Source organism: Vidua macroura, chromosome 1 (genome assembly GCF_024509145.1).
Source record: "Vidua macroura isolate BioBank_ID:100142 chromosome 1, ASM2450914v1, whole genome shotgun sequence".
Taxonomy (NCBI): Eukaryota; Metazoa; Chordata; class Aves; order Passeriformes; family Viduidae; genus Vidua; species Vidua macroura.
This window is the reverse complement of record NC_071571.1, coordinates 107,824,600-107,850,057: the sequence shown is the minus strand read 5'-3', so window position 1 is coordinate 107,850,057 and position 25,458 is coordinate 107,824,600. Positions and strand designations below refer to the sequence as shown.

The 25,458-nt window shown below is 39.9% G+C and overlaps 1 protein-coding gene across 4 annotated transcripts in view; it reads left to right on the top strand.

The window, feature by feature from the left end:
* OSBPL1A (oxysterol binding protein like 1A) overlaps window positions 1-25,458 on the top strand; it is a 76,692-nt gene that overhangs the window by 14,640 nt on the left and 36,594 nt on the right. For all 4 annotated transcript variants that reach the window (XM_053975139.1, XM_053975155.1, XM_053975149.1 and 1 more), the window contains exons 8-16: window positions 3,152-3,296; window positions 4,039-4,106; window positions 4,188-4,232; window positions 5,686-5,759; window positions 5,836-5,899; window positions 6,807-6,908; window positions 8,337-8,459; window positions 10,224-10,305; window positions 12,943-13,049. In XM_053975139.1, the coding sequence (XP_053831114.1) occupies window positions 3,152-3,296; window positions 4,039-4,106; window positions 4,188-4,232; window positions 5,686-5,759; window positions 5,836-5,899; window positions 6,807-6,908; window positions 8,337-8,459; window positions 10,224-10,305; window positions 12,943-13,049 (810 nt within the window). The remainder of the gene's footprint in view (window positions 1-3,151; window positions 3,297-4,038; window positions 4,107-4,187; window positions 4,233-5,685; window positions 5,760-5,835; window positions 5,900-6,806; window positions 6,909-8,336; window positions 8,460-10,223; window positions 10,306-12,942; window positions 13,050-25,458) is intronic.

Here is a 25,458-nt window from a genome sequence, read left to right as displayed (position 1 = left end):
TTTGCGTTTCATAGGCTGTGACTTTGTAATATTAGTTCTATGCCCCATGTTATATTGGTAAGGTGCTGAACCCTCAAGGATTTTCCTCTTTGTTGGAGGTTGCAAAACGAATGGTTCTCAACTTCTTTAGTGTTTTTAAATAATTTAGAAAGAATTAGCTAGTTAGTTGTAAACAGCAGTGTAATGGTTCATGGTCTGCCTAGATAAGCTTAGTATATTATTGTGGATACCTTAATGTCATGGATATCTAGATTTTCACCACAGTGTGGCCTGTCTTTAATCTTGAAAGTAAGCTCTTTCTTGTTAGCATCCATCGTAGTTTTTAATTGACAGTCTGCACAGCACTGTTTCGTGCTGAGCAGAAATTGAAAACTGTGTATTTGTGTGTGTGCACACTCATAGTAATCCCAGATGAACAGTGTGCTGGCATGGTAAGGCTGTGGCAGAAGCAGATCACAGAAAGACTGGACGGTGCCTCTGAATGTGATACAGTCCAGCTCCTGTTTGCAGAGCAGAATGAGCTAGAGCAGGTTGCTCAGGACCAAATCCAGCTGGGTTTTGAGGCAGAGTCCCAGTGCTTGAACTCATGCTTTTCAGAGTCCTGACGAGTATCCTTGGAAGTATGGAATGGTGTTTACATTTTACATGGTACATGCAGTATGGAATGTTTTTTACCTACTTAGTACCTTGAATAATGCCTTTTCAGGCATCAAAATTCACAAATGCGAGATTTGTGTATTGAGATATTTGATGTTCTTTATTATTCTGCCAGGAAGCCAGAAGTGAACACCTGTTCACAATTTACTTCCCCTCTCTAAATTTTTTTCTTATAGCCTGAAAAGACCATGTCTTTCTAACTCTTTGCATGGAAACTCTTGTTAAATCTTTGGTCATCCTTGTAATTCATATATGGAGCTTTTGTGATGTCCTCTTTGAAATGGAGAGAGAACCAGAGCTGTACATAGCACCTAAGAGGTGGAAAAATAGTGCATTAATACACTGCACAATTGTACTAATTGTAATTAATACACTGACATAAGTGATCTGTTCTTGATTCTGATAATTTTAATACTTGTTACATGTCTGCTGACTAATCCTCAATCTGTTGTGAAAAAGAATCAGAAAAAAAGTGCCTCCTTCTAGAAATCTGTCATTAAAAAGCTCTACTTTCTGTCATGTGGCATGGAACTATACATGAGCATGTAATTCTCCCTGTGAACATAGTAATTTCTAAGTGATTTTGTTATCTTTTTAATATTTGCTATAGCAAATATATATATATATATTTATTTTTTTTTTAAATATTTGCTATAGCTCCGTATATGTGAAGACAGCTATATATTGTCTTCTAAAACTTTTCAAAGTATTGTCATGTTTTTGACCCAGAGTTAGTTTTAAGTCAATTCTTAACAGACATTCCTTGGAATACACTTACAGCTCTATGGTGTAAACCCCTTTGACTTTCCTACCCTTAGGTTAATACCTCTGTGCAGAATTTGTGTAGCTCTTCAGAACTGTCCTTTAGCTCCAGAATTCACCATACTTTACCTACTGATTGTTCAAGCATTTCTGTTCCTACTTAAAATTTTTTATTAGCAGACTATTATACTCATGAAACTTTAGCTGCTTATATGTGCTTTTACTGTGACATCTAACACCAGAACATGTTATTTACTAGAAGTTAGATCTTCAGTAGCTGAATCTTAACCCAGGCTCCTTAGTCTACTTGAGGCAAAGCCAGTGTGTTCTTCCTGTGAGTTCCCAAAAATGTACTGTACATTGCCTGAGGTGACTGCAGAGATTTTTATCTCAATTAATTGATGCATGAAGCTTTCTTCCAAATACTCCCTTGTAACATGGCATAAGGTGCTGAAAGCACAGGCATGTGGCTTAAAAGGTATGGAGGCAAGAAGTCAGAAGAGGAAGTAAATGTAAAACAGCTGGTTGGAAAGAGCTAAAGCTTAGGAATCCTCAGGAATGCAAGTATTTGACTACAGTGTTAATGAGGGTATACTTCCACAAACTCCCTCTTTTTGGCTTTTGTTCTCTTACCAGTTGATCTGTAAACAACAGCTATAGTAGTTTATCCCTTATAGGACTACTTCTGAGGTACATATAAAGTGATTGCTGTTGATGTTAAATTATGGCCATGGGAATTTTGTTATTATTTTGTAATTTTGTCTAGGATAGCATATGCCTAATGTGAATACTTAAACTGAGTTTCGCAAAAATTGTTATCGTGCATTTGTGACTCTGGTCTCCTAAGGCTGCTTATCAGTAACTTAGCCTTTCTATTAAGGCACTCCCATCTGACTTGTGAGCTTAAATGGCTGGTAGTGCATGAAATGGTTTGGGCTGGAAGGGACCTCTACAGATCATTCAGTCCAACCCCCATGGACACATCCGGCAACCACATATTTGAGTAGTGGAGTGGTGTTTTAGGATAGTTAGCAGTGTCATGCTTCATGACCCTTCTCTTTGAAGGGGTCAGTTTTTCAAAACATTTATATTGTGTACAAGCAAAACTCAGTTTGGTTTTGGTTTTTTTTCCCTTTGTTACATAGCTACTTTTATCTTAATAGACTTAAGAATGCAGCAAAACTATTTGTGTAACAGATTGCCTATACTAGGAGTTCTAAATAGCCTAGGATATCTGGCACTGAGACTGGCAGGTCTGCTACCCTTCACTACAGAGTTCTTTCTCTCTGAAACAGGGTGGCTACACAATTTTTTTCTGGATTTAGCACTGGCCTGTGCTAACTTCTGCACTGTGCCTGGGAGTCTTCTATAAAGAACAGCAGATTTTTGACAGTAGAACTGGGCAGAGCCATTCTAGCATATAAATGACTGAACTGCAATACTGGGCAACTTTCCCTGGCACTGTGCAGTTGAGCAGAAAAATGTGTCCGTATTGTGCAGCAGAGGTGGAAGGAGTATAGCAAGCAAAACACTGAAGTTCCTTACTCTAGCTGAATGTCTTGTTTGATTGTCGCAGTCCTTGCCCTTGTCATAACACTTGCTAAATGCCCTCTTTGTTGCCAGATCTATACTCAAGCATCCTAGTTAGGAACAACTGATTTTCAAAGGACAAAATATGGCATCTGGAGAGGGGGGAAAACTGATAAGTAAGCAGAACTTTGTTTTTTCCCAGTTAAACAAGCGCAAGCCACCTGATATCAACTGTACAGATCAGATGGGGAACACACCCTTGCACTGTGCAGCATACCGTGCTCATAAGCACTGTGCATTGAAACTTCTAAAAAATGGAGCAGATCCTAAAATAAAAAATAAAAATGGTGAGTACCAGATGAAAAGTATGTTAAATGTTAAGTGGAGACACAAATTCAACATATTCTGTAAGCTGTGTTGCTTATTACGCAGTGTTCAGGGAAAATCTTACAGTGCTTTACAAGCTTTGTGTCACTAATAAAGGAAGGCCAACAGTGACTAAATTGCAAGAGGCTGGAGAACTGTAGCAAAATACTTATTGTATGTGCTTTTATTTTCCAAGCTTATCCGTTTCTGGAAAATTTACTGACTGTCTTAACAGTAAAATGTGCCTGGGTTTTGTTTTCTTGATGCTAAATATTGAACACAGGTAAAAAAAAAAAAACCGAGATTGAAAATGTGCCCGAGACCAAGTGACTCCTCAGAAGAAGACTTCTAATGAAACCAAAAAGAGGAAAACTTGATGCAGATGTTATGCAAACTATGTTCTTGTCCTCTGTTTAAAGATGCCTCTTGTCTTGGTATTTGTGAGTGTCATAAACTGTTTTTTGTAGCTGGAAGCTAAAAACAAATTTAAATCAGTAAGGGCAAAGGGCTCTTTGTGGTTAGTAGAACTCTGACAAGCAGTGCAGTGCCTTAAAGTTCAATACCTTTTTTAGTCTTCTGCTCCTGAGGAGTTGACGTTCCCCAGTTCCAAGTAAGTGTAGATGCTTGAAGGCCAAACTGATGGGTAATAAGTGTCAAATTATTTTAAAGTACATCTAAGTTTATTTGCATCAAATTCTCATGCCTTTTCTTGTTACTAAACAGATCAGACACCCCTTGATCTAGCCCAAGGTGCAGAAATGAAACTGATACTGGCAGGTAAAACTGGAAAGGTAGGAACTTTTTGTATCAATTTAAAATGCCAATGCTGTCTAGTTGAAGCTATTCCTATATGAGCTTTAATTTCTGTGCAGGTTATCAACAAACCCCTGAGAAGATATGAAGGTCTCTTATGGAAGGTATGACTTATTTCCTTTTCTGAAATAGCTTGTAAGATTTTGAACTATGTCAATATGTCCTTTTTCTATATTTCAGTGATAACTGGTGAATAAATTAATATTTAAGTAGTACTTAATAGTAATTTTATCTAATATGTGTAGATGGGCTGGCTGAGTGGAGCAGCTACTAGATTCATGGTACCCTGATCTTAACCTCAGTCATTAAAATCTTTATTTCTTGGTAATTTTTGTGGCAAAGCTGCACTGTAATAAGGCTTTTTTCCTTGCGTGTGGGCAAAATGCTTTTTCTTTCCTTAATAGATTACTTTGATAATCTGTGACTGATACATTGTCTTTAAGAAACTGTGACTAATATTTTGCCATCCTCTTCTGAAAATTTTAAAACGTAGTGGGAAGATGGCATTCAAAGAGTTTAAAGCTCATTTTGCTGTGTTGCTCAAGTGAGTCTAAGGTCTACATGAATGTTTAATTATGTTGCTTAATGAAATCTTTAAAGTTTTCTTCAGTGTAAATTTTCCTATATCACAATTGTAATATAAGGAACTGCTCTTAAAAAAAAACTAAAAGCTTGAGAAAAAGAACTAAAGCTTGAGAAAGATAAAATGTTGTAGTTGGAGATGTCAATGTGTTTTGTTTCTCATTTGATTTTATAAAATGGAATTGTGTGGTGACCAACAATTTTTGTAATAGTAAGAAATGCAGCATTTTAATATTTCAGTTCTTACTGAATAGCAGGCTCAACTTTTATCTTTAGGTGGTTCCAAAAACAAGAGTAGTGCTGCACTTGTAAAACACTCTCAGGTTGCTGCGATCGTCAGGATATGCAGAACCTAAAAGGTTTTTGTAGTGTTTACTGGTTTTAAGTGTTAAGGAAGCTTCTCGGCCTGACCATGCAGGAGTCACTCTGTCCATCACACTTCTTTGGAGACTCTTAACTGCTGGGACCAAAGCCCCTTTGCAGTTGGTGGCTCCAATGAGTTGACAGGTGCCCAGCTTGGCTCCCTGAACTCACCACATTCAGTCAGACAAGGTTTCCTTACCAGCTTGACCCTTGGTTTCCCATAGCTGAGTCTCAGATGTCTTGGTCCTTACTTTAATCATTGTGCAATAACAAAATAGCACCTTGAGCTGGTGCCTCTGAGGAGATACCCAAACGAAGGAACCCCTGGGTTTTTCTGCCCTTGCAATCTAAGTGCATGAAAGTCTGGAGTCTTCCTGCTGAGTCCTCACCTCCTGACACCACAAAGTCCCTGTGCCCTTAGCTAAGCAAAGGCTCATTGCCGCTTCATGGTCCTTGCCTCAGGCTCCTACCACGCAGAGTGGTGGTAGGAGCTCAGGAGTTCTGTGGTCATAGGAGTTCAGTTCTGCAGCTCACACTGCAGCTGCACACTGAGCTCTCTGTACTAAAAGTATTCTGTTAAGCTTACCTAGCCTTTTTTTTTTTTCCTTTTAGAGCTCACGATTTTTTGGTTGGAAACTCTACTGGATAGTTCTAGAACATGGAGTGCTTTCCTGGTATCGGAGACAGTAAGTTCTGTGTTTAAATTTCTGAAAAGCAGTTTAAATAATTCCTATCTTCACTAAATCTCTTCTTCTTTCAAAGAGCTGATGCAGTGAATAATGATCATCGTCAGGGGTGCAAGCATCTAACACAAGCTGTGTGCACGGTAGGAATGTGTTGTAATTACTGAGTTGTTTTTGTATGTTCCATTGTATTCCATTCCTGGCTAATGAAAACTTACGCTGGATTGGTAACCCGATCTTTGTTATAAAATAGGGAGAAAGCTTGTGCTGTTGAAAGAAATGCTTGTTCCTGTCCAGCAAAGTATTCTTTTATGTAAAGTGGCCATAAAGCTCCCTCACTGCTTTCTAAGGCGTTGAAGATTTAAACACAAGGTATCCTGAAAGCAGGCCGGGTCAGTTTGAAGCATGTGATCTGGAATAGCCAAAGTTCCACTTCCTCCTTAGCTGTCCCTGGCTGCTTGTGACCAATTGCATAACTTAAGCTGATCTCAGTTGAAAGACTAATCAATTTTGAAGGTGACATTTGGAAAAACTCCCTGATTTCAGTTATGCCTGTAGCAATCTGTTTTGGAAGGGGTGAACAGAGAAAACAAAGGCCAGGTGTCATTTATAATGCCCAGGAAGATGAAGTGTTTAAAAAAAATGCATTTAAGGTAATTTTCATATTTCTATAACTGCCCTATCGTAGTTTGGCACCACAAGTTCTGTTAAACTGCACTTATATATAAACTCATATTGTATGGAAAAGTGACTTGCTTTTCAGTATCCACAAATTCCTTAATATTGGCAATCTTGAACCATTGCTGAGGTTTTGCCTGAATCAAGTGGTGCAAATAAATACAAACCATAAGAACCTCTACATTGCTATTAATAACGTAATGACACACTTTGGAAAACTGTTCTGACTAAGGTTTTTATAAATTACAATTACTTGGATCAAAACTGAGGCAAAAACTTCTGAGTTAAACATAATTTTATATTTTGCTTACATTTCATTTTTTTCTGACTGATTCATTATACTAATTTTGTTTTTTCTCCACTTTGCTCTAGGTAAAATCAACAGACAGTTGCTTCTTTTCTGTCAGATGTTTTGATGATACTGTTCATCGTTTCAAGATTCCTAAAAATAGCCTTCCTTCTCAAACTAGAGAGGTAATGACTCTATCAAAGGCATTTAAATACAGTAACTTCTGTAATGAAGAATTTGCATACTACTTGCTATGGATGCACTAGTAGCAACGTACTTCATATTTTGATCATCAGGACTTGGTAGCATAAGTGCAGATATTAAATCTTTTAGCATGGTTATAGATTAAACAGCAAAAACTTGGCCCATTGTAATTATCTCTTCTTTAAAATAAGTGCTGCCTTGTTTTCCAGCTCTGTGCCTGTATTATGCCCTGTTATCTAACTTCCTGTTTTTCATTCACTTCTCCATGTGGTAAAATTCTATTGCAACCTCTTTCTGTTGCACTTTCATAGTTCATTATCCCAAATAAAAGAATGCTTAATGGTACAGTCTACTCTTAACCATACTCCCAGATGACCTAATAAATTGTATTTTCTCAAAAGGTGGCTCTGAAACAAGAGAAACATTTTTTAGGGCTATTTGTAGTATATTCACTGTTGTACTTCTGCTAGAGATGGAGTTGGGGTGGAGGCAACTGGAGTGCTGTGTCCAGTTTTGGGCTTCTCCTAACAAGAGAGATACAAACATACTAAAGAGAACCTAACAAAGGGCCAAGGAGGTGATTGAAGGGATCAGAGCATCACTTTTACTAGGAAAAGCTGAGAGAGCTGGGATGCTCAGTCTGGATAAGGGGAGGCTCAGGGAAGCTTGCCTATGTATGTAAATGCCTGAGGAGAGTTGCCAAGAGGGACAGAGCCAGGCTCTTTCCAGTGGTGCCTGGTGACAGGACCAGAGGCAATGGCATAAACTAAAGCACAGGGATTTCTCTCTGGGCATAAGAAAAAAGTGTGAGGGTGATCATGCACTGTCACAGGGGGCCCACAGCAGCTGTGGAATCTCCATACTTGAAGATTTTCAAAAGCCATCTGGATGTCCTGGCTAACCAGCTCTAGGTGGGCCTTCTTGAGCAGAGGGGTTGGACTAGATGACCTTCAGGAGTCCCTGTCAGCCTCAGCCACTCTGTGATCCAATGAATAGAAAATAATCTACCTCTTAATTATGATAGTGCTCGAGGTTTTGTGCAGTTTGTCATGCATAAGAAGGCAGACTTCGTCACAGGGACCTTGCTGTCTGAACAGAAACCCAAATATGCAAAATATATTCCCTACAGTCTTTTAATTAATAAGATTTTCTTGGATAGACTGAGGTGTGGGTTACATTTGTGCTTAAGGGTTAATAATAAGTTAAGTCTGTGGTATTCTGCCCACAGCGTTTCATCTGCAATGCATGTTACATTTTCTAGCAATCTATTTCTTGCCTATTGAGATGTCTCATTTTACTAATGACTATCTTATTTATATAAAGAGAAAATTTTGTTGTTCTGCTTACATGATACTTTGTTTTGGAGATAACCTTTGAAATGTTTATTAACTCTGTTTTTTCCTTTCCAGAGCTGGCTAGAAGCAATAGAGGACCACTCTGCCTATAGCACTCATTACTGCACACAGGAACAGCTGAGTAGTGATGATGAAGAGGATGCAGTATCTGTTACAGACCTACAGGACACTCTGAAAGTATGTACTGAATACTTACTTGGCTCATGCATCTAGGCAGTTGCAGATTAAAATACTTCAATATACCTTTGACTGAAAGTGATGATTCCTCCCATGGATGCATAGATGGTGCTTGTGTTTGCATTGCTTGCTGTCATGTATTCCTGCTCAGACTGTGTGGCTAAAATGACATGTTTATCATAGCTACAGGGCTGTGATTTCACTTTTGCCAGCACTACTATAAGAAAGAAAGCTGCTTGAGAGTTTCAGCCAGGAGAGGGAGCCTTGTGTACTCGTTATCCTCCAGTCTCAGTGTCACCAAAGCTAACCCACATCGAGCTCTGCCTCTACAGAACAGGCAATGAAGTGTTTTAGAAATGATCTTTTATCAACTCAGATCACATCAGATGCATTGTAGTGTCTGCTCATACCTGCAATGGAATTGAGTAGTCTTTGGTAATTCTAGCATTCAGCCTGTGATTCTTGCTTTTTGCTATACATGTACTGCTAAAACCTTCTATTTTAAGGGAAAGTTGATGCTGCAGTGCAAAAATCTTCATGTGGCTAAACTCCAAGCAGCTTGTACCATTCCTTTTAGTACAAGAACTTTAAAAGTAGCTCATGGCACAGCAGAGCTGGGGTGATAACTGGCACTGGCAGTCCCCAGCAACCTTCAGAAGATGGTATTATTTAATAGATAACAGTGCACTTGAAGCCCAGAAGACCAGCTGCATCCTGGGCCACATCAAAAGCAGAGTGGCCAGCAGGGCAAGGGAGGCAATTCTGTCCCCCTCTTCTACCTTCATGAGACCCCCACCTGGAGTGCTGCATCCAGCTCTGGGTCCTCAGCCCAAAAAAGATGTGAACATGTTAGAGCAGGTCCAGAGGAGGGCCACAAAGGAATGAATGAACACCTCTCCTTTGAAGACAGGCTGAGAGAGCTGGAGAGGCAAAGGCTTCAGGGAGACCTCACTGTGGCCTTCTCATTGTTAAGGGTGGCTTATGAAAAAGAGGGGGAGTGACTTTTTACACAGGCCAGCTGTGTAATAGTGTTTACACACTAGATGTAGTTGTGATGGGATAAGTGGAAAGAGGAGAGATTTTGTTTAGATACTGGGAAGAAATTCTTTACGCAGAGGGTGGTGAGGCACTAGAACAACTTGCCCAGAGAAGCTGTCAATGCCCCATCCCTGGAAGTGTTCAAGGCCAGGTTGGATGGGGCTCTGAGTAACCTGGGCTAGTGGAAGGTGTGGTTGGCCAGGGATTGGAACTAGATGATCTTTAAGGTCCTTTCCAACCCAAGCCATTCTATGGTTTTATGATAACTGGCTCCAGGTTTGAATATGGGCTTGAAATAGGCTCTTGGGGTTGGTTTCTGTGTGGCACTATATTTGCCATTTATCAGTTAACCTATGAATGTGCTTATTTTGTCCTTAAGTTTCTCAAAGAACAAGCACTTTCTCTTCCCAGATTTTTAGACTGCTCAATAAAGAGGGAAAGAGCAAAAGTGGCACATACAACAAATTTGACTGGAGTTGATTTGCTACATTAAATTAAACAAAATCTGGTCAGTGATAAAATGTTCATAAATATTCTGTTTGCTTATGTGTCTTTGAAGGTAGTTTCAGTAATTTGTTTCAGTTCTAATGTATCAGTCTCTGGGCTGGGAATCTTTGTTAAGATTTATGCTGTCCAAATGTTAAAATTTCACTATAGTAAAGGAAGGAAACATACACTTTCCTTAGAACAAAGGACTTCTGAACTAGCTATGCTTGTTTCTTTCAGAAAGCACAAGCATGCCAACAAAGACTCAGTAAAGAGGTTTCAGACTTCCTTGCAATGGTTAAATCTTTGGATACGACAAAAGGTAAAGCTTATTAATTTAAAATGTAGTTTGTTACCAAGCAACTAATTTTTTCTTTTTAACAGGATGCTTTTATTTCCCCAAAATCAAATTTTCAGGAGCTTGAAAATAGAGGACAATTTTCGCCATGAAAAAGGATTCAAATAAAGTAGCATTTCAGTAATTGCTAACAATTAAGATTTCAGATTTGGAGAAGCAACTAAGAAGCATGCTGATTGAAAGAAATTTTATTAGCAGCTGTAAATGCAGTGAAACTGTCTCTAGCTATAGTCCTTATTGAGTAGTATCATAAAAATGTAACACAGGGATCTGCTTTCAAGGTTTTTCAAAAAAAATCTGTGGTTGGTAGCTTATTGTAGTGAATAAATGTCTCTTGACAGGTACAAAGAGCAGTGAAATCACAAAACTATACAGAGAACTGGAGGCATGGTACGATGGGACATACTCCACAGGTTCTGCTATGACTTTTATGCCAGATTTGAACTTCTCAGGTTTCATTTCAAGTTATAATTCTTAACATGTACCTAGATTTTTGCAGTATAACTGCTAAAATATATCACAGACATCAAGATGATAGAGATTTGTACTTTTTTTTAATTAAACACCTTAAACATGTACAGGAGTTGTAGAGGAGCTCTGTAAGAACATCTAAGTGTTGGTCCTTTGGGCCTGAGTCCTAGTTATATATTGTGGCTAAAATTATGAAGCTCAGATTAGAGAACAAGTTGTTTGTCTATACAGATCCCTAGTCTGTAGTAGAATACCAGTTCTGAGAAGAAAAAAGTTCTTCTTTCATCCCTGTGCCTTTCCAAAAGGAGGCTAAAAATACAGTTTTTTCTCCACATGCTAATGGGGTAAGTTACTCTGTGATGTTACCCTGTCTTTTTTTCATAAACTGAATTTTTACCAAATTTTTATTTCACAAGGCAAAGGGACATTTCATAATGTATATAAGTGCCTTACTGTGAAGCTTTTGTAATTATTATTACAGTAAAACTGAATTTTTCACGAAAAATCCAGTTTGAAAATTTGTATAAGGTGGGTAAATTCCCTTTGGTAGCTATAGAGGCAGTTTCCCTGACTCCGTAGTGTTGACCTGAAGAACCAACGGGGTTCTTTTTTAAAGTAGAAGAGCATTTTTTAAAAGGAAACACACAATTTAAACAACCAATACCCATAGCAAAGCAAAAGCAGATACTATCTCATTCCTAGAAACTGCTCGTCTTGGCCAACAGCAGTAATAAGTTCCTGTTTTCCTTCCAAGGGATGTTTGTAACTTGCTAGGTCAGTGAACTGTTTCTGGGTTCGTGTGCAACTTCTGTAGGTTGCAACAGAGACAACTGCTCTAGTTCTCCCACTGTTGTGGTATTTTTAAAGTATTTGAATCCTCCGGCTCCAGAAGAATGTAAATTTCTGAGTTAGAAACCCCTCTGTGTGGAGTTTTCCCTGAAATCGTTTGAGTAATATAAAAATGGCTATGTTGGCACCTGATATTTAAAAGTCTCTCCCTGTTTCAACATGCTGTTCTGAGTCCAGAGATTTGCCATGCCATTCTGAATCTCTGAGACTTATGCATCTTGTATATTACAAACAAAGATGTCTCCTGCACTCAGTGTGCTGCCCTTCCTTCTAGAGGCACTAGCTGTTCTCAGCAGCTGCTGTAAGAGTCAGTTTGAGTCAGTGGTGAGCTCTGGTTTCAGAGACCACAATTAGTGTGTGGAAATGTACTGCATCTTGTCCTGCATAAGCAGTATAATTTGAAAAATAAATTCAGGTACTGTCACTGATGGACCTCTTAATCTTCAATGGTGTGACATCAGCTTGAAGCACCTGTGTTGCTAAATGGTGTCAACTGATCCTGGAGTCTGCAGGCACTAAATGTTGCAATTATTTTAATTGCAACAACTATGCTTCCTGAGAAAATTACTTGATTTCCGAGGAATTGCTGCACATCAGAAAACTTCACAGATTGACTCCAATCATTTCTACCAGCTAATTGAGTTATGATTTCCTGCTGGTTCTAGACATGCAGTCCCTTCTGTAAATGGTCATAGAAGTCAGGATGTGACATGACAAGCTGTACTACTTATATGTAAGATGAGTCCATGAAAATAAGGTCTTCCCCTTTAATTGTTCAGTGTGCTTGTAGTTACAATTTAATCTATTTTTTTTCAAACCTAAATTTACAGCTGCACTGAGCACTGTGGTAAGCTCTTTCTCTTCTATATAATTCATGGCAGAAGGGGGAAAAATATCTACATTTTACACTTCTATTTATATTAAACCAGTGCAGAATCCTTTTTATTTAAATTCTGTCACCTGAAGCTTTACATTCTAGAAAGTGGTTAAAAGGAGATTGTTGCTAGTCCCTTTCCCAGTGTCTTGCTGCCATGGCTTACTGCCTCTGCTTTCTAAACTGTGCTGAAAGAGAAACTCAATCTATTCATGTGCCTCTTATACCAGTACTAGGGAAAGGATGCAAAAAAAAAAAAAAAAAAACCCTCCCACAGATCTTGCAATGCACCAGCCTTTCTGTAGCATGTGAGTGTTATGTCTGTATTACTTAGAGGAAAAAATAATTAAAAGAATCCTGTCATTTACAATGTCCTTCTAACATTACTAATATTTTTGTGCTTTCAGGAATATCTGCTCCCCTACTGCATAAAGTTGATGTGGTCTCTGAAGTATCCCAGGAAACATGTGAGGCTCTGGCTGAGTGCCTTAACCTGTTCACAAAGCAAGAAGGGGTATGTATGTATTGTGCTGAGTGGGTGTATAAAGGGTTGAACAGCTTAGCATATTTGGCTAGTTCACTGCTTACCTGTTACAAAAATAAATACACAAACCCATACAATTTCATGCTGCTGGTAAGCTGTCCTTTTGCATACTGAATGGGACAAAAATGCATTCTTCTAGAGAAAGAGTAGGTATATGCCTTGGCAAAAGGATGTCTTAGTATTTGGGTGTTCAGAAAAGGGACATTTTGGTTACAAGCTACTGCTTGCAATGTTCAAACTGTGTGCTTAAATTCAATAAAGCTGTTGCTTTGCTGATTTGAAGATCAAAATATTAAGAAAATTAGGTTTTGGATTGTTTTTAGTTATTGCTAGCTAACTGAAGTGTTGAACAATATTGCTTCTGAACTTATTTTTCACACCATGTGCTTAGTGGGTGTGCAAATGCTATTTGTTGAACTTCTGGCTTTTCCAGTAACAAATATCTTGTATAGTGTTAAACATAATGCAAACATTTCAATTTGGGAATATATGTCAAATTCACTAGTTCCTAGAGTCGGAGAGTTGGTATTTTTCTTCCTTCTTGAAGATGCCCTAGTGCCATGGAATAAACTTGTCTTACTATACTCTGGTAACTATAATCCCTGGGTTAGGCTCTTACACTACTGTCATCAGTAAACTGTGTTTCAAAATGATGTTTGTGTTGGTGCTGTTAGTCTTCCAGTTACTTAACAGTGAGCTACAAACACTGGCTCCATTGTCTGGGTTTGGGTTTTTTTCATTCCTTTCCAAGTCCTTTGTCTCCAGTCACGAGTCTTTTAGGCTTACTTAAGTTCTAGAAGAGTGGAACAAGCATTGCTTTTTTTTTTTAACGTTTAGTTTTTTTCTTAAGAAAGTCTGGTATTAAAGTTGCCAGATTCATTTGCGGATGAGGGGGAAATTGTTACAACAGTGGGTGTATAGTGTTATTTAGTATTCCTTAATTGTGTTGGCATCTTGCTTCAAGCCAGACTAAAATAGCTTTCCAGAGTGGAGTATGGCAAAACATATGGTGAAATTGTAATTTCACCTTACTTGAACTTGAATAGTCTCTGTAGGTGTAATAGAGGCCTTTTTTAAATCTGGAAGCGCATAGATTTGGGCACAGAGGGATAGGCTGAGGTGTGAACTTGATTTTCCACCATAGCTAGTGAAATTAGTCGGTCATGACAGGGAGATGTGATCCTGGAGAGTTGTTTGTCTTGGTATTTTTAAACTTCGATCTACTGAGTTCAGGAATATAGTGCAGGCTTTTTAAAATGCCATAATATCTTCCTAAGACTTGCAGCTTTCCAATAAGCTGTATTCATTGATCATTACTGTTCTTAAACCCACAGCATTTGACTTTGTTGATCTTTATAAGTCAGGGCCCTGTTTTTTGCTGTTCAGGGTTGATTTCTAGACTGTTGTTTTGTTGGCATTTGAAAAGCAATATATGTATATATAACCTTGCAACCGTATTCTGCATGTCCCATGGAATCCGGTTATCTCTAGAATTAACATTTTCTCAAGCCTGGTGCTTTTCTATCTTGCCTCTTTAAGGAGAATTCTTTTTCCCTCTAATTTAAATCGTCAGCATACCAGAAGCTACTGCTTGACTTAGGAGGAGAGGCTCCTCACTTCAGTAAGGATAGCCACAGTGAACGCACTTTTGGCTCTCTAGAAACTTTATTTAGTATTACTTCTCACTGTGCTTTGGCAATTGTAGCATAACCGCGCAGTCTGCAGATGAAACTGCTAACGCAGCACTAAAACAGCTTCAGCCGTCTTCCACTTGCGCTAGAAATGGTGCATGAGCGTGATCTCCGGTCGCTCCGTCTGTCCGCCGCTTCTCCTTCCCCCGGGTGCCGCCGTGCGGGGCTCGGCGTGCGCGGTGGTGCGGGGACGCTGCGAGCGGCCGCGGGGAGCGCGGCCCGGTGCCGGCCCGGCGGGCGGGGCCGCGGCCGCGGGGGCCCCGCGCTGGCCGCCACCGCGCCGGGAAAGGCGTGACCTCCCCGCTCCGCACGGCCGGAGCGGCTGTGACGCCGCAGAGCCGGGAGCGGGGGGCGGGAGGAGCTCCCAAAAATAACCCACTGCGGCGGGACTCCGCGCGGGGCGGCCCCGGACGGCTCGGGAACCCGCACAGCCCGCGGGGCCGCCCCGGGAGCCGCGGCGGCGAGCGCCGGGCAGCGCCCGTGTCCCGGGGGCGGGGCGGGGGCGCGGCAGGGGCGGGCGCGTTCGGTCTGTCAGGCCATTTTTAGCCGGGCTGGGAGCCGGCGTGGCCGCCCCGCCGTTTGGGGCTGGTTTTCTCCTCCTCCTGCTCCGCCGCCCCGCGCCCGGCGGGAGCGGCGTTGAGCGGAGCCGCGCCCCGGCTGCGCGGGGCGGCCGCGACTGCCCCGCCCCGCCCTGCGCCGCGCCGGGGCGGCCGCGGAGCCCGCGGCGTGTGGTGCAAGGTGAAGGGGCCGGCCCGGCAGGTGCTGCCGCCGCTGCTGCAGCTGGGGCGGCTTCCCTCGGAACGGCGCTGCCCGAAATCGTCCCGCGGTATGTAGCGTTCGTGATGGGCTGGGGGCTGCTGTCTGTGGCTCTGCTTCCTTCTTGACATTGGGATGAACCCTTCGGTGTCAAGCAGATGCGAGCAGAGATACTTTTTGCCAAATAGTTAAAACATGTGAGGGGAAAAGGGAATGTAACTTGGTTGCTTTTAATCTGAGTATTTACTGGGGCGTTGGTGTCAGAGCCAGCCAGCATAACTTGAAGCGTTTTCTGCAGTGACTTTGGCACAAGGTTAGTAAGTAGTGTTTCAAAGCAGGATTTGCCTTGGACTATTTCTAGCAAATATCAGAACCTATATTCCTAAAAGAGTTTGATTCTAGTAGTTTTTGTGTCCTGAGTTATTTTGTGTAGTTGTAGGAGGAGTTGAACTTAAGGTTCTTTTCACGCTATTCTCTCTGCTAGATTTTCTGAATGAGTTTAAAATTCATCTCTAGTACTTGAACTACCTGTACTGAAGCTGTGTGAAATTGATAGGAAAAAAAAATATTTATTTAAAGAAATTGGCTTTTTTCCTTTTTTTGCCTTGCTTCTTCACTAACCAGTGCTTAAGTGAAGTGTGTAGATGAGTATCTTGACTCTTAAGTTTCGCTTTTACCATCAAGGATTATATGTAACAGTAAATTAAGAGCTCTTATTGCATGAGTATAGAACAGATAGCAGTTGTAAGCTGGTTTCATTTGTAGTCTGTTTGTGGCTTTGATCTTCAGCCTTTGCAGTTGTTGTCATTCTTTCCAGTTTGTTTTTGTCTTAAAAAGGAGACTTGTTTACAAGCTGGTGAAAAGTCTTAGCTGATGAGATAAAGAATGCAGGAAAGGTTTCTTCACTTTTTGCATTAAATGAATTGTATATTTCAGCTATAAAGAATTTGTCATAACAATTTAAGCTTGTCACTCCCACAGAAACATTTTAATATCAACATACTGTGGGTCATAGTCCTTGGACTTAGTTATCTTTACCATGGCGTAATGTGCTATCTCTTGTATGTACATCCTGTAAATAAAAAATGTACACACCGTTCAACTGGTAAATACCAATCTCTGGAAGTCCAGTGCACTGCCTTAGTTTATTTCAAATTTCTTGGAAACATAATTGAATGTTAGATGTGTCTGTATGTGTTCTTGTGAGTGAATGCTTGCATGCTCTTTGGCATACAAATAGTTGTCTTTAATATATTTCTGATTTGTCTTCTGGGAGACAGATATGAGCATGGCTACCTATTTCCTACCTTACTGTATTGTGAATAAAGAAGGTGCCTGTAGGCTATGTCCAGATGACTCCTTAATGAGAAATTTTATTTTCTGTTTCTTTGTGGGGGTGCAGGTGAGGAGAGCAGTGATGAGAATCTGCAGTCAAGGGAGAAATGCTGATAAAGGCACCCTGTGCAAATCAGCTAGAGAAGTCCTGGCATCCATCAGCAGTCCTTTTCTTCTACCTGGCAATATCATCAGCTACATTAACCTCTATAAGATCTTGGGAGCCTCTGGTGTGTGGGGGAGAGAGCTGAAGAGGGGTGAGGGACTGAAATAAAATCAGAAAAGCTAAGAAAGAGGTTAATGATAAGATTTCTGAGTTAGGTCTAGTAAGGGGTTCATGTGTTGGCTGGCTACTGAACTAGACCTAGAACTATAGAGTCCGTAGTCCCTCAGGTGATAAAATCAGCGCCTTTATTTTTCTGATCTTTTTTCTTTGTGTTTAGAAACAAGTGGCAGCCCTATTTTTAATTTTTTATTCTTTTCAATCACTGGAGCACAGAGGAACTAATGTTGTCCATTCTGTTCAACTCTTGCTGAAAGCAGTGGAGATTGAGGGAAAACCTCAGTGTGTCAAGGCCTGTAGGCAATGCCCTGAACAACTAGAATGCTGCTCAGGTTGTATGCTTGTGGAAAGGAGGAGAACAGTTTTCAGATGGTTGATGATTGGACTGAACACAGCAAGAGCTGCTTGGTGTTGAGAGAATCGAGATGTACCTACTTCAAGAAAACCTTTATTGGCTCTTGGTCAGTAACTGACTTGATCCTGTTTCTTCCCTTCTCCTTCAAATGAGTGAAAGTGTACTAGAAATACCTAGTGCAGCTTGAATCTTGTTTGAAGGTTACAAGTTCATTGGAAGGTTCTCTATGCTCAGATGGGTTCCCTAGTAAAGAAGGTATTTTTCCCTTACGCAAGGAGCATAGGATATGAAATGTTGGGGGAATGCTGTATAGGCAGGGTGTGTAAGAGACCAAAGCTACCGACAGGAAAATAACATGTTTTTTTCTCCTGCTAGAATGTTGACAATTCTACTCGTGCCTTGATGATTTGTGATATACTAATTTTTGAGTTCTGTATATGCACATATTTCATATGGGCTAAAGCTCTATAGTGAAGATATTAAAGTCGGAGTAACCAACTCCATGAGATGTTTGTGGATGGCATACTGTTCTTCCTCTGAAAGGATTTTCTACCAGTGTACTGCAGCCTTGCAGGTATAAAGCTAACTACAGATCTGTGAAGACAATGTCCTTACCAGTAGAGGCAGGAGTTTAGCAAGTCCAAAGTATCTCATAGGTGGGGGAGTTCAAGAGCATAACTTCTTTTTTCTGAGATTTCCCTAGAGCAGATAAGATTCAATAGGTCACCAGAGTGGGAAGTGAAGCTAAGCAGCAGCCTAGACAGAAGCTTTTAAAAATAAGAAATATTGAGTCTTGATTCAGGGGAAAGATAAGTAAATATTACTGCTGTTCTTTTATGAAAGGGTATTATGAGTGTTGACAGAGTGCTTTTTTTGAAGCACTTGGTAGGTTTTGAAGCAGTTGATAAGATCCTTGGGCAAGTGCTCTATTGGAAAGGCTTCTGTGTGAAAGATGGTTCTGGCTCACAGAAGGATGCTCAGATGTTGCTATAGGGTAAAAGGCAAGTGCTTCTGGTCTTTCTAGTACTGCACAGTCCCAACTCTGGAGATTTTTTGGATTTTTTTTTTTTTTTTTTGGTTTTTTTGGTTTTTTTTTTTTGTTTTTTGTTTTCTTATTTGTTTGTTTTCTTCAAGATTGCCAATACAACATATCACCACCTGCAAGGAAGGAGGTTGACTTTGAAGTGTACAAAGTGACATACTGACTTGTAGTGATGGGAAATCTCTTACTGACCTGTAGCTCAAAGAGCCTGTGTGGAAGCTGGTCAGACAGTTTGTCTGAAGGCATTCCCTGCTCCTCACTTTGTAGCCCAGTTGGAAGCCCACTGCTAAGCTGTTCTTGCACTTCCACAGTGGGTTAATGCTTGGCCTGTAGATGTGTTTTTTGTTGGCAGTTGTTGTTAAGCAGCCTTGTGTAAACTAACTTGGAATCCATTCATGGGCCTCTGGGGAAACACAGTGTAAAAACATGCTGGTTTGAAATGAGAATCCTCCTTAATGTGCTTCTGCAGCTCCTGCTCTGACGTTTACTTCTAAGGTCTTGTGTACCACTTGTTTGAGTACTTAATTTTTAATGTTGAGAAAACAATCTTAGCTGAGGCTGCAGGGGGAAAAATCCAAGCAGCAATCAAGTTTAATGGAATAGTTCTTGATAGAGTAAGCTTCTCAAATATGAATTAGGAATTTTGTTTTTTATTAATGTATTTGCAAAATTGTCTCCAAGCTAATGGAGACAAACAGAAAAAGCAGTGTATAAGATGGATATTTTCTCTAAGTGTTTTCACTACTTAATGCTATGAGAATATTGTTTGTTTTCCTCTCACATTTGGAAAACAAACTGGAGTGAGAAGGGTGCACACTTCCATTCTTCTGATGTCATTGTGATGTCATCATGGCACATAAAACTGATCAGCCTGTTTTCCGTGTTCAGCTTTAATTTGTACCTGATGTGTTTTGGAAGAATGGTTGAACCAGCAGAGTTCTAAAACTTTTTTGCTCCCAGCCAACCAGTGTATTGTCAGCTAAGGACTGGTAACATTTCATGAAAAAAATGAAGCAGCAAAAAAAAACAGGATACAAGGCTGAACCTCTATGCATAGCACCATACCTGTTAACTTTGTTTGCAAGTTAATTTTGCTTGCAACTGTGTGAGTTAATTGACTGCAGTTACAGTCTGGCTGAGTGGTCTGGTTTTGTGTCTCAGCTGCATAAAACATCAGAACACCAAACTGGATAACTGTGGTCATACACATTAACTAATTCTCTGAAGATGTATCGTTCTTCTCGACTCCTCTTTCTTGAAACTTGATTTATGAAAAATTAATATATAACAAAATAAGGCCTCTTCTTCTATGTAAGTCTGATAAAAGCTGTTTTATGAGAGTAATAATTTAAAAAATTAATTTCTACACATATGAAAAATAAATTTCATGTAGCCTATCCAGTACTGGATATTAAAACATACTTTTGGGGGAGACAGAATATTTACCTCTTTATTATGCATGTATTTCGTGTGATGCCGTTCTAAAGGCAGTGTTTCTGGGCAGCGTAAGTAACTTAAGCCTTTTTGTCACTTAACAGTTGTCCCATCATCTTAAAATTGTCATGTGGTGGGATTTTAGAATATTTTAGTTTTATTGGCTTCCCTAAACATCAGCAATACCAAATCTCTTGCCTTATGGGCTAATAAGCTGTCCATGTGTAGCCTTTCCTTGAATAAAGGAGATTGACTGAATCTAAACTTACTTTTCTGATGTTTTTTCTGGTTTTTTTTAGTTGACTTTAGTCACTTCTGGTTCCATGAAATACAGGGGTCTTCTAGCTATGAAGAAAAAAATGGATTATTTCCATTTAGACAGTAATAGTGCTTATGGGGAGAGTGTGTTGTCCATTGTGCTTTTTGTTTTTAACCTAAACTTCACCAGGTCATAGTCATGGTTTTTCCACCAGAACTGCTTTTTGCACTTTTTTAAAAATTCTGATTTATTAGAGCTGATACCATTTTTATAATCAAGGTAAGCAATTGTGGAATTTGACCTCTTGTCTGTTTTTTTTAATCTTATGACTGAATGTGTACTTGTTGGCCTCCCTCTCCCCACCCCCTAGAAAGCCAGTGACTTTAAAAGCTTTATTTGTTTTAATATTAGTATTCAGAAGTGTGCTATCTCTGCTTGCTCTGCTATCCAGTGATGAAATGTGTTAGTATAATGCTAGCTGCTGAGTCACTGACTATATCACTAGAATTGGTAAATGGACTGTGTTTAGAAAGCATTCACACCCTGAGAGTAAATCACTGGTGGTGTAGTTTTCCTTGAAGATACATGCCATGCCTGTTCATAAGGGAATGTTAGTAAACTCTTTCTCTGTATTGCTTGTATTGTTTTTACTGCCACTCTCATTGAAATGCAGCAATAACACACTTTAATAATAAGTGCTTTCGGTGTTATGTACAAATGGGAAATACAGGCCTACGTTCTCCAGGTTGGTTGATTAGCACACACAAAACCAATTATGCTCCATTTATAGTGAACTGAATGTTGCTGCAAATAAATGGTAAGGTAGAGCTCCTTTTACAAACAGTGTATCCATTTGTCGTGAACATCCTGATGAGTCCAGTGTAAAGAAGATGCCTGGCTTTCTAAGCATAGCCCTCATCTGAACATCTTGTCTTTGGGAGTGATGCCTGTGATGTGCTTACTTTGCTTGCATAGCTTCATGTTAAGCCATCTGTAAGGTAAATGGACTCAGTGTTTTTAAATAGGAATGTTTTCCCTCCTCTCATGCTTGTCAGGGCTACGTTATTAATGTTAAAATGTGGACATCAATGCAATAACTCTTGGATCCATAGGTGTGCTAGGAGATTTTGAGAATGGCTTTAGAGCATGCCTATTTGAAGGGGGTCTGCAGTGTACTTTCATAATGTAGGGGTACTTTTTAACACAGAAGTAGATTTCAAACTTTTTCATCTGCTTCAAGCAGTTTTGTGTTGCCAAAGCTACACTGCTTCCACAACAAAACCTTGTTCCAATATATTTGACCTTTAAAACAGGAATACAGCTTCTTGTTAGTCTTGAAATGTAGTAGTGGCGCTATTGCACATCCCTTTTTTTGAGTCAAAAACTATGGTGAGAGAAAGGGTAAAGAGAACAAAACTACTCTAATCTTGTCTGGAAATATTCAGTGTAAGTGGTCAGAGTATCAGCCTCCAGGCCTTCTGCAGGGCTACAGCAGCAGAAAAGCATCTGCAGCAACTTGGTGGGTTTGACCTGATAGACATAAACTAATGGGACACCCATAAACAAGGCTTTGATCATTGTGGTGAGGAAAAATCTTGAGTTGTCAAGATAGTATACCTCCTTTAGGTAATGTGGTAATCCATGTATGTCAGTAGTTCATACCTTTCTGGAAATGCAAGGATTATTAATTGTGGATGTATTCTGTGCTATGCAACCAAATTGGATTGTGTGTTTTTTCCAGTGAAGCACCTTGCTGCAAGGTCAGACAAATCAAATTGAGGTTAAAATGAGCTGGCTGTTTCAGACAGCTGGAAACCTTAGACAGCAGGCATCTGTGCCTATGGATAGCAGAAATCTAGTTTTGTCTGACCTGTATCTCCTCCACCTCTGAAATGACATTTTGGACTAAGACCTAAACCCTAATTTCACAGAAGAACAAAATGGAAATGGTTGAGGTTGGAAGGGACCTCTGGAGGTCCTCTGGTCCACCCCCCCTGCTCAGTCAAGGCCACCTGGAGCTGATTGCTCAGGACTATGTCCAGATGGCTTTTGAGTATCTCCAAGGATAAAGGCTTTATAACCTCTGTGGGCAGCTTGTGTCAGTGCTCTGTCACCACACAGTGAAAAAATGTTTTTTTGACAGTCAGAGGGGATTTCCTGCATTTCAGCTTGTGCCCATTCCTTTCTGTCCTGCCACTGGGCAATACTGAGAAGAACCAGGCTCCAGTTGTCTTTGCATCCTCCCTTCAGGTATTTATATAGATGAGATTTGCCCTGAGCCCCCTCTTCTCTAGTTTGAACAATCCTTAGACGTACAAATACTTGAGGGGCAGTCTAGTACAGTAGTGTTAGAAAATTTCAAGGAACCATGTGTCTAAGATCAGCTGATAATGTGGTCAGTGCTTTTCTACTATTGTCTTTGTTCACACATGCAATTTATTGAATCTAAAAAATGATGTGTCATTCTAGACTGTCAGATTCTGTTTCAGCTTGGAGTGGGGAGAATTTAGAACTTTTGTCAAATCTACAAGTTCTCTTCTAGCAGCCAGTGAGTTTTATTGGAGAAGTTTGTAAAAGATCTTCTTAGAAGTTTAATCTGGGGTCTCTTCTTCCTCTGAACTGTAGATGCTACTAGATTGCAAACAGGGGAGTAGTAAATAGAAGACTTAACAGTAAATAACTTTGCTGCAATGTTCTTGAAAAAAATTTTTAAAAACCCAAACAAACACAACAACAATAAAAAGTGCCTATCACATAAGGGCAAAAGTATATGAGATCATTCATAACTAGAAAGGATCTGTTCCACTAAATGAGAACATTGGGATTATCTAGTTCTGCACTGAATTTCCATACTCCAGAGCATATTTATCAGTCTGCTCTAACTGCTGGACAAATGTCTGCGTGACATACTCTAATTTCAGGAAATGTCTTGTCAACCTACCCAGGGCCTGGCTGAAGTCTGCTGGCTGTTGCCTGCATAAGAATAAGGACAAAAACAGTGTCTCAGAGGAAAATCATCCCTAAGAAGGGGCAATCTTCTTAATGCTCCAAGTCCTTCTAAAATCTGAAGTAGAAGTGGGATTTTTGCATTGGTCTTTGAAGTCTGATTCTTTAATACTGGAAATGTGTGAAGAACGTGTTCTGGGCTATAGCAGAAACAGCAAAGAATGCTTTCCAAGGTGGATTTTATTTGGAGATAAGAACTCAGCATTGCATTGTAAAACTCACTGTTGATTTCTGGCCTATGTAACATTTTTTCACTTCAATTTGGTTAGTGTCCAAAATGAAATAAAAACTAGCAAGTGAGACATCTGAATTTTTCAGAAATGCAGAACAACTGTATAAGCATGCATGTTTGTTTCGGAATTTCTTCTTAAAAAACCTGTCAGTTAGACTTCATGAATGATGAATAATTAACAAGATTCCCAATGCAGGGCTGGTAGAACAGACAGCCAGCTTCAGAAGTGTTAATTTTTTTAATAGGAAGCTGTTTTCACTCTGAGTCAACAACTGAGTCCAGCAGCACTAGTAAGCCAATAAGAGCCAACAAAAACATGGCAAAAAATGACATTTGCTTCAAAAGAGAAAACATTGCATGCATTTGCCATAATCCAGTTGGGAAGAAGTGTGGGGGAGAGATTACAAAGGGGTTGATCAAAGTAATCAGTGGTGTATACAGAAGAATGCTTAAGGGAAGTACTTAGATCAAAACTGCCTTAAGATCTATTTTCAAAACAGTCCTTAAGAATAAAAAGAAAATGTTTCCTGAATGCAATCTTAAGAACCCTTACATCTTAAAATCTGGTCTCTCTGTGAGACTAGGAGACTTCAAAGATGTCCAGTCCCTCAAAGGGAGAAGACAAAAAATTGTCCCTACTGGATCTGAAATCATGCAGCAGGATGCTGGTCTGGTTCTGTTGGCACCAATATAATAGATCAGCTTCAATGAGGCCTTTAGTTTAAGGAAAGTTGCTTGTGGCATATGCCTCTCAGAACATAAATGCTTAAACTTACTGAGGCAGCAAAATATCCTTGGGGCATGGTTTTTCTCTGGTAATCTTGTAGGTCTGCAACTCAAAACATGCTTCCCAAATGTGTGCATCGCTGCAGATGTCATTGACTCCCAGCTTGTTTTGGCATTAGTATTGGCAAGAGTGAATAGCAGCAATATTTCATTTCAGCATTACTCAGAACAGAAACAATACTTCACAGAAAATGACAAAATCAGAAGGCTTTTTCTTTGAAGTCCTGATATTTGACTAATCAGTATTATAGTACTGGAACTCAAGTAGGGACAGAATGGGCTCTGGAGACTGGCAACTTCTGCAGCTCTCAAACCTAAGTAGACCTCATGACATTTATCAGATTATAGTTAAATTGTTAAAGTAAAATTGGAAAAACAAATACATTTGAGAGGAAAACTTGGAATTGCCATTGAGTCTCACTTTAGAAACACGCCAGAAAGAGCTTTTTTTAGGGCTTGACTGTGCAGAAACACTTTGAAGAAAGCAGTTTCTCTGATAGAAAAGCTTAAATCCAAGATTTTAGGCCAAAACCAGCCTTCTAATCAGCAATTAGTCTTTGCAGTTTGCTCATGTGCTCTTAGACAGGCTCCTGGCTGGGAACTGTGACATTCTCCACTGGTTAAAATTGCAGTGCTTCAGCAGCCTCTGAATAAACAGACTTTGACATAGCCAAATGTGGAAACAGGAGAGGGGAAGGAAGGCAGCAAGGTCCGTGTTGAGGAGGAAGTGTTAGTGCCTTAGGAGGGAAAGGTGGGAGGCAAACAGTCCTTGTCCCTAGCATGTGGCTAGTTCAGAAACTGTTATTCCCAGCAGTCTTGAATGATGAATTTTTATATTAGACATGTACGCTGGGAGAAGGGTGCTGCGTGCTCTCAGCATCTCCAGCTTTTCTCTTGAAAAACAGTTCTCTTACAGCCTAAATATCTGCCCGAGTTCACATGATCCTGCCAAAGTAAGAGTTCCTTCGGTGTGGATGATGGATTTGCTCTTGCTTCTACTGGTGCTTTTGCTGTATTTTTCTAAGTTTTATGATCATACCTGATCCTTTCCTTCATTAGCAGAATTTAATGATATTAATAAATCAAATACAGGGAGATACTACAACTTTGTGTTCAGAAGAATGAAATGTAGCTGTTCCAAATCAGCCCTGCTAAACTTGTCCTCTTGAACTTTGATGTGGATGTTTGTGGTTGACTAAC